This window comes from Tetrahymena thermophila (genome assembly GCF_000189635.1).
Source record: "Tetrahymena thermophila SB210 genomic scaffold scf_8254815, whole genome shotgun sequence".
Taxonomy (NCBI): domain Eukaryota; phylum Ciliophora; class Oligohymenophorea; order Hymenostomatida; family Tetrahymenidae; genus Tetrahymena; species Tetrahymena thermophila.
Window position 1 is genome coordinate 452,440 of NW_002476571.1, and position 9,136 is coordinate 461,575.

Genomic DNA, 9,136 nt, shown 5'->3' on the forward strand with positions numbered 1-9,136 from the left:
ATGATGACTCATATAGAAAATCTAAGTATTGCTATAGGGAACTCTTAGTAAGGGAAGGATACTTTTATTTGGAGTTTAGATTAAAATCTTCTTAACTCTCACAGAATAAAAATAGGTGATGGAAATAAAATTAGCACATATTAATTTGAGTTTATAAATTATAGATAGATGTACTGAGCTAATTGGACTCAATTAAGGAATAATCTTAAATACTATAGGATTAGGTGATTCTTCTTTAAAGCTGACTGATAGTGACATTGTAACTCAAATTTATGAGCATTTCTTGAGACAAATTTCTAAGATTTGTAGTGATATTCACACATTGTACTTCGTTTAGGGATTAGATGCTTCTCCAGTAACTTAAATAGAGAGAAGTCTCATCTATATGTAAGCTGCACTAGGAAAAGAAATATTTAAATCCTCGGTAATTATAGCAACAAAATGGAACAAACTTGACTAAGACGAACTTGAAGAAAAAATTAAATACCTGAAAGAAATTGCAGATAAATATTAGATAAAAGGAGAAGTTATTGATTACAGGTGCCCTTACAAGAAAATAATAAAAAACAAAGAACAATATGGAATTCCCGTTACTGATGAAGAATTTGCTAAAAGTAAATAGGAATTGCATAAAATCCTTATGAGCTTAAAATTCTTAGAGATTAAACCTCATTTGGAAAAGCTCCAAAATGAAATCGAAAAGCTTAAAAGCGAAATTAAAGAGAATTCTAAATATACTAGGGAATATTTTGTGAAAAAAGAGAGAAAAGAAAGACAATGGTTTAGTCTCTGGATTGTTCAACACACTATGACATACTATGAGTAATAATAAGAAACACTTTTCTCGAAGACAGATCAAGATATTTTAGAAGAAGCAATCGATAGAGGTCTTTAAAAAAATATTAATGAAATGAAAGAAGCTCTATAATAACTTTCAAGCTAATAATGAAATAATAATAGCTAAATCATTACTTTATTTTAAGGGATAAAATGTTTATTTATTTTATTTTATATTCTTATTAAATTAAAATATTTTTCAAAAATAGTTATAATATTTAGTAAAATATGTTTTTTTTGTTTACTAAATCCAATTTTTTTCAATAAAATAAATAAACTTTTTATGTTATTTTTTACTAAAAAAATATTTTTTTATTTAATAGAACAAACAAATTTTAAGCATATTTTTAGAATTATTATTAAATATTATAATTTAATGTTATTTAAAATCGAATTATTTAAGCATATTTTTAAATCCTTTAATGATGAAAAAAGAAAATTTGTTATTTTATAGCAATGAATTTTAGAATGGCTTTTGAATATTTAGAAAACATAATAGTTTGCAATGGATTAACTCATTCAATAACTTGATGTCAAATTAAAATTTAATCAACAAAAATAAAATTAATTTCTAAAATAGAATATTATTAAATAATCAAAACATTCTCCTCCTAAAATTTTTATTTTCCCTTTAAAATTTAGTTTAAAAAAACTTTAAATTACTAATCTAATTGCTAGTTCTACCATCATATATCATTTTAAATGAGTAAATTTTGATTTACGAGTACAATAAAATATAATACAAATTAAATAATATAAAATAATACAAAAAATAAATTCATATTTTCTTTAAAACTAATTTCATAAAATTTTTCTTTGAGCTAATTTTAGAAATTCTTTTAAATTATTTAACGATTTTAGCTAAATAAATAGAGAAATAAATTAATGTTTCAATTCTATTTTTTATTACTATCTTTATCAACTTAATAGAAAACTATGAATGGCTCAAAAAAAACTCAAAAACATAATATCCTGCTATATCTTATATTGTATTTTATAATGATTTAATTATGTAATTTCCCTGATTCTATCGATTTTTTCATCCATTTTAAAATTAAAATAAAAAATTTGATTTTGTTTCAAATAAAAATATGTGATAAGATCTTTAGTTTTTTGTGAATTTTCTTCTTAAAATTAATTAATATGAATTAAATGTTATGAACAAAAGAGATTAGTAATTAAATAAATTATTTTTAAGTATATGAGGATATTTTATTGGTTATGATAGAATAGAAAAAGTGAATGAGAAATAAATTGATTAGTTTTTTGTACACTTGGATTTGTCAATAATTTTAATGAAATTTAATAGTTTTATAATAATTTTATAAATTTATATTTTGAAAAAAAACTTAGTAGAGTAAGAAAATTATGTCTCATATTAAAGTAAATTTTTTCAAAAAGTAAATTTAAAAGTATTTACTTAATTATGGGTCTCAGAATAGACTTCAAAGATTATGCCCTTAATTAATAAGGATTTAGAGTATTTAAATTTAAGATTTGTTTTTATTAATGATCACTATGATTAATTTTTTTTTTATTATTATCTATTATTGAACTCTTATTATAATTTATCTAAAATATAACTTACTTAAATATCTTTTAAATTAATCCGTTTAAATATTTAATATAAAATTTAAATTCATTTAGAATATTTCCTCTATAAACAAGACAAATAAATAACTTTTTTATTTTTATAATTTTAAACTGAATACATTTTTACTTTTTTAAATTAATAATTTCATTATATTCTTTATCTTGACTCATTTATTATTAAATAATCTAGTAAATATTATCAATTCTATTTATTGTTTTCTCTATTTTTATCTTTATGTCAACTTGTAAATTTTTATCAAAGTTATAGAAAAAATGTTAACCTACCAACGTGTTGATTGATGTACTTTGCTTTACAAGAATTTATGATTTACTCTAAATAAAAGTTGATAATATTATTATCTAATAATGATTATTTCTTTTATTTTTCTTTACCTTCAATATCTATTTTAAATTTGTATAATTCATAATAAAATAAATTGGATAACAAATATATCATTTCTTTATATAATTCTATTAAGCTAAAAGCTATATAAAATATATTATTTTATTTATTTTTTGTTAAATTAATATTTATTATATTATATTAAATTAATAAGACTTTGTAAAATAACTTCATTTTACAAGTAACTCCACTCCCTCCAACAAAAATTGAGTTAATTTATAATAAAATATAAAATTGGAAAAATGAAAAATATTTTCAAAAGTTTGAATCATTTCTTATTTATCCTCAAAATTATGTTTCATCAAACGACAAAAATTAATATCATAAACCATTCTTGATTTATTTTTGATTAAATATTTTATATAATTTTTTAAATTAAGATATTGATTTTATTTCTATTGATTTATTTAAATTTTGAAAAATTGTAAAATTTATAAGATTACTAAATCTATTAGTTTAATTTATAAATTACTTATTATTTCTAACAGTATATAATTTTAAAATCTCTTGTTTTTTCTTTTAGTTCTTTTAATTATTTATTGATTAATTAATTATTTTTATAAAGTTATTATTTTAGCTCATAAAAATAAATACTTTATTTAAAAGTATAAGATTTGCAGATACATCATAAGAAACTGAAAAGCATTTAAATAAAATACATATAAAATGTTTGTAAAGCTACTTATTAGATTTCTATTGATAATTTAAAAAAGCTTTATTTTAAATAAATAGATTAATATGAAATTATACACAGTCATAGATAAATTTATAATTATTATTTGTAAGATTTATTTCTGGTTTTTTTAAAGAAAAAATGATTATTTTAAATTATAAAAAATCTTCAATGATATATTTTTATTTTTATATTTCAAAAAAAAATACAATTGGCATGCATTTTTAAAATATTCTCTCTAATTTCAGAAATTTAGGCAGTAGTTTTTAAAAATATTTCCAAGAAAAATTTTTCTCTATTGAAATTTTTAAGTGAATTCTATCGTTTTATAATCAATTTATTTTTCGATAAAAACAATTAATTATCTTTATTTAAATAAATATTTAGTAAATCTTGATTTATATGAAAAATATATTTATTTATTCACTTTTCAGTTTATGGAAAAAGTACTAAAAACTTAAATTAATTATCACTTTAATTGGTACTTTTTTTGAATAAAAGAAAAGTGCAAATGAAAATTAAGATTTATCTAACACATTTATTTATTTAGATTAACTATTTATTATTATCAACTTTGAAAAAAATTTGATCATTTTATTTTTTTAATACTTTCTAAATGAATAAAGTCTAAAAATATAAGTAAGTAAGTAAGATAGATAGATAATATTTTGATTGAAGAAAAATATTGGATGATAATAAATTAAATGTAAATACATAGTCAAACGTGATTGATATACATTCGAATATTTACAAAATAATTTATTTTATTGAGTTGTATTAAATTTAAAAATCAGAAGAGTAAAGCGAAAACAGCCAAGAAGAAAGCTGATAAGGCCAAAAGAGAACCATTAAGAGCTTTAACGCAAGCAGTTATTCCATTAGCAAAAGGGGCAGCACTGCTATCACCGGTAACAGAGCCATCACCAGTAAAAGCTGTAGCACAACCTGTAACACAAGTTAAATAGGCACTGTAACTAGAATTGTTTGATGTGCAAGCAAGGCAACTGGTATAAGTAGACCAAGCAGTAGGACAAGTGGCAGTACCAGTACTACAAGTGGGTACCGTCAAAGCACCAACACAAGTATTGAAAGTTGTAGTAGCAGATGAGCTGGCCCAAGAGGGAGCAGTAATAACACTAGTAGCAGCATGAACAGTAGTCAAAGCAATAATTGCTAATAAGATGACGGCTTTCATTTTTAATTATTTTTTGATTTAATTTATTTGATATGTAATTTTTTATTATTAATTAATTTATTTTAAATTTTTTGAAATCATCTAAAGATTTAAAACGGATTAGTCCTTAACCCCGGATTAGAGTCCAACCAACAGCTTTTGAAATAAATTTGAAGATCTATTAATATTCTAATTAAATAGAAGGCTCTGAATGAATTCCTTACTTAGATTATTTTAAAATAAAAGAATAGTTGATAACCTTATTTATTTATTTATTTCTAAAGTTTCTTAAATTTTTCTAGACATAATTAATAAATAAGCTGCAACCTTCTAAAGCAAACTGAATTGAAAAATAAAACAAAATTTAGGAAATAAAAAGCCTTATAAAAAATATTTTAGTTTTAACATAAGCTTTTCCTGCATCTATCTTGCATCTGTATTTTATTTTTAACAAATTTGTCTATAAAAGTTTTTTAATAAATATTTGCTTTAGCACCACTTTTTTATTTGATTGATTTTCACAGTATCTGCTTTTTATAGATATTCAATAAAAATAAATAGAATGGCTATATTTTGAATTCTTGTTTCGAGGTTATTTTAAAAGAAAAACAAGTTAGAAATAAGCATAAAGATTATTATAATCAGATAGATTGTAATGAAGAAGGGGGGGGAGGGGGGGGGGGGGGGGAACAAATCTCTTTATAAAGTAAAAAATGAAACTATTAATCGTCGCTTATTTCTTTTTTAAATTTTGTAGTTATAAATGATAGTAATTTCTTTCTTTTCCATATAATCACTGCTTTCAAATACAAAACTAATCAATATAAAAGAAAAATAAGAGTTATAATCACACTTTGAACTAGTTCATGTTAGTTAAAAATTTTACAGAAATACTTTGTCTCAATTAGTTTTTGAAAATATATTAACAAGGAATACTAAAAATAACTTCTGTTAAGAAATCTGTGGATGAATGAATGAGAGACAAATAGAAAAAATTGATTGTTAAAGAAAAAATGTAAAATTTAAAAAATGTTTAATTAAAAAAAGGTTAGATCTCAATCAAAGTCAGGTAATTGTTTAGAGTTGATTTAATTAGTCTTAAATATTATATTTTCCAATCAAAAATATTTATTTATTTACCCATCGATATCTTAAAGTTACAAATTATAACAGCAGAAAGGAGGAAGATATTAACTTTTATTTGTTCAAAATAAAAAATTTTTTAAGCAACTAATTGTAAAAAGCAATTCATATCTTAAGATGGGATTTTAAATTATCATTTTATAGCAATTTTTCCATGGTTTAGATATTTTTCTCTATAGGATATCATCCAAATTTCATCAAATTAGTATGATAAAACTATAAAAAAGAAAGAATTTTACCTTAAAAATTCATAAAATATTTTATTTATAAATAGAAAGTAAGAAAGAAAGAAAGAAGATAATCCAAACAATTTAAAAATCTAATAAAAATATTTAAAATATTGTATTCAATTTTAACAAAATTTTGTAGTTTTTAATTATGTTTAGATTTGGGGAAAATTAAAAATTCAATGTTTTTCATTTGCTATTTTAATCTTACTTGCTTTTTTTTAGTGAAATGATTAAAAATTGAGGATATCACTATACGTACCTCTCGTTAATTTATCATTTATTTATAATTGACGTAGTTATGTCATTTTATCTTTTTTTGATGAAAGAAATAGGACTAATATTTTTAAAATCAATAGATAGAGTAAATTTAATTACAGTTTTTCAACTAAAATAAAGCTAAGACTAACTTTTATTCTAAGGAGAAAACTTTCTTTCTGCTTTTGTAAGCAAGCAAGTTATATAAAATTATTTTTAGAATACATAAAATAAAAATGATAAATATAATGAATATAAATTATGATAAAAATGCTAGTTTATTTATCACTTCTACTTATTAAATATAAAAAAAATATAATGTAAATAAATATTCAACAAACTATCTTTGAATATTGATAATACTTATTTTTCAAAGATTATTATAAATATTAGGAATAAAATTATAGCTAAAATGCTAATTCTAATAATAGAATAAATTTATAAAAATTAATAAAGGACATTTAACATAATATTATATTTTAAAAATTGAATTTCTATCATATTTTATATTATAAATATCAAAAACTAAATTTATGAATTCATATATTTATTTTCATGTTTAATTTTTCATGCATTCATTCAATCTATCATGAAAACAGGTAAATTTTATAATCAAATTTTATTAAAAAAGAACCATGAATTTATTTAAATTCTTCATCTTTTCAATCACACTTTTTAATACTAATATTATTTATTAATTAATTACAATCATTACTACAGTTTTAGTTTATTGATTCAGAATGATTTTTTTGTTTCATATTTTTATTTATGAATATACATTCAAATAAATAATTCAATTTAAAGTGATCATAATCATTTTATTTTTGATAAAATTTTAATTGAAAAGCAGTTTATCGCTAAATTCCTCCTACTTGAAAAAGTTTATTAAAATAATATTTATTAAACAAGTTAATAAAATAATAATAGAATTTATTTATAATTTTTTTTTTTGTTAAAAGAAAAAACAACATTTGAACGATAAATACATTTAATCGAAAGCAACTTAATCTATCAATAATATTGTAATCTACCCATACATAAATTGGTCATAATATGCAAGTAACAATTTTTGTTTAAATTATATCGATTTTTTGAAATAAATTGACGCTTTTTCAGCTTTTCTAAAGGAAATTTTTTCTTTCTCTTTATATTTAATCCGGGGAATTCTTCTAAATAACGTTGCTATAAATTACTTTGAAGTAAAAACAAAACAAAAAAATATTATAAAAAGTTAATAGTTTTGATTTATTAGAGTATTTTTATATCCATCCTTATTAGCTTTAGTTAAATCAAATCATATAAATTAACATATTCTCCGAAATATAAATGTATGAAAACTATAATAAGAAATTATAAAAACATAGACGACACTTTATAAAATAATCCCATTTAAGTCTATTTTAATTAATTACATTTTAAAATTAGGTTTTTCAGAAATGTTTTTTTATTCAACGTTTGAGTCAAAATAGATTAATAAAAGAGTCCTATTTATTCAAATTTGTTTTCAGTTTACTAAAATAATAACTGGATTTTATAAACGATTTCAAAAAAAAGAAATCAAGTTTTATATATTTTGTAAAAAATTTAAATTTTAGAAATTAAATTTTTATCCTGAAATTAATCTTTCTAAATTTTGGTTGAAGTATACTTTTTATTAAAATATAAATTGTGATTTTTTGATAGTGGTTACAATTTATTCAATTTTTTCTCTCTAATGTTTATTTGATATTTCCTTTTCTTCATAAATCTTCTTTTTAATTATTACTTGAAAGATACAGATAAAAAAATTAATTCTTTTGCACAATAAATTACACTGAAAATTATAGCGCCTATAATATAAAAATAGGTTAACAATATGACAGGAAGTTTCTTATCATATTAAATTTATTTTGTAATACCTTTATAATAGAAACAAGATTTAAATAAATAAAATATGAATTAATTATGTTATAATTATTATTTTAAATGCGCACACTACTCAATCAAATTTCTATTCAAATCATGTCAATTTAATAAATAAATACTTTAATAACTCTAAAATTTTAAATTTAATACTCTATTGTGAAAACACTTTTTTGTTGAAAAATTTCAATTTAATAAAAAATATTGCCAAATAAGATAGGCCTGAATAATGGAATAATAACAGTCTAATTAATTGCTCTCAATTATTTTTATAAATATTTTTTGAAAAAACTATGCAAGGCAAATTTGTTTTTGAGATTAATCTTTTCAACAAGTATTTCATTTTTAAGCTCTTATAAAACTTTTAATTTACTATTTAAAATCTATCCAGACTACATATAAAAATTAATTTAGCTAGATATTATATTAGTTTTTCTCATTTTAAAGGAAATTTTATTTTTTTTATAGCATTCTAACATAAAAACATATTTTCTACATTCTGAATAAGGAAATGATTTTAATCTTATTTGATAAGGCATTCAATCTTCATTAAATCATTTTAACTTTCAGATTTATAATAATAGAAGAATTTTTTTATGATTAGATTTGATTAATACCTTCTTTGCTTCTTTGGTTGCAATTACTTTTTTAATTAAAAACGCTTTTTCTGCCTAAATTAGTCTAACCATACTTTCACAAAATCAAAATACTTTTAAAAAAATATTTTTGTTACAAGCTTAAATTTTATATATGATTTTATAATTTAAAAGTTTTCTATGAACTAATATTAGTTAGTACTTTAGAAACTAAAAAGAATATTCATAAATTGAATAATATATTTGTGAATAATACTTCCTTCGATTGCTTAATTATAGTAAAGTAAAAGATTATTAATACATATGCTTATCAGGATATTTCTATCTTGA

The 9,136-nt window shown here is 20.0% G+C and overlaps 3 protein-coding genes across 3 annotated transcripts; 2 read left to right on the plus strand and 1 right to left on the minus strand. All coding sequences in view use genetic code 6, as the record gives it.

Annotated features, from left to right (window-relative positions):
• TTHERM_00201740 (hypothetical protein) lies at window positions 1-949 on the plus strand (the record flags this gene model as incomplete). Its single annotated transcript, XM_001007058.2, has 2 exons — window positions 1-115; window positions 165-949. 2 exons carry the CDS (start codon window positions 1-3, stop codon window positions 947-949), a joined length of 900 nt encoding a protein of 299 aa, XP_001007058.2.
• Window positions 950-4,296: 3,347 nt separating this feature from the next.
• Window positions 4,297-4,701, minus strand: TTHERM_00201750 (transmembrane protein, putative; the record flags this gene model as incomplete). The annotated part of the gene is made up of 1 exon (XM_001007059.3): window positions 4,297-4,701. The coding sequence occupies one exon, from the start codon at window positions 4,699-4,701 to the stop codon at window positions 4,297-4,299; it is 405 nt and encodes a 134-aa protein (XP_001007059.1).
• Window positions 4,702-5,335: 634 nt separating this feature from the next.
• On the plus strand, window positions 5,336-5,658 carry TTHERM_000201758 (transmembrane protein, putative; the record flags this gene model as incomplete). The annotated part of the gene is made up of 2 exons (XM_012795361.1): window positions 5,336-5,548; window positions 5,611-5,658. The coding sequence occupies 2 exons, from the start codon at window positions 5,336-5,338 to the stop codon at window positions 5,656-5,658; spliced, it is 261 nt and encodes an 86-aa protein (XP_012650815.1).
• Window positions 5,659-9,136: the final 3,478 nt, after the last annotated feature.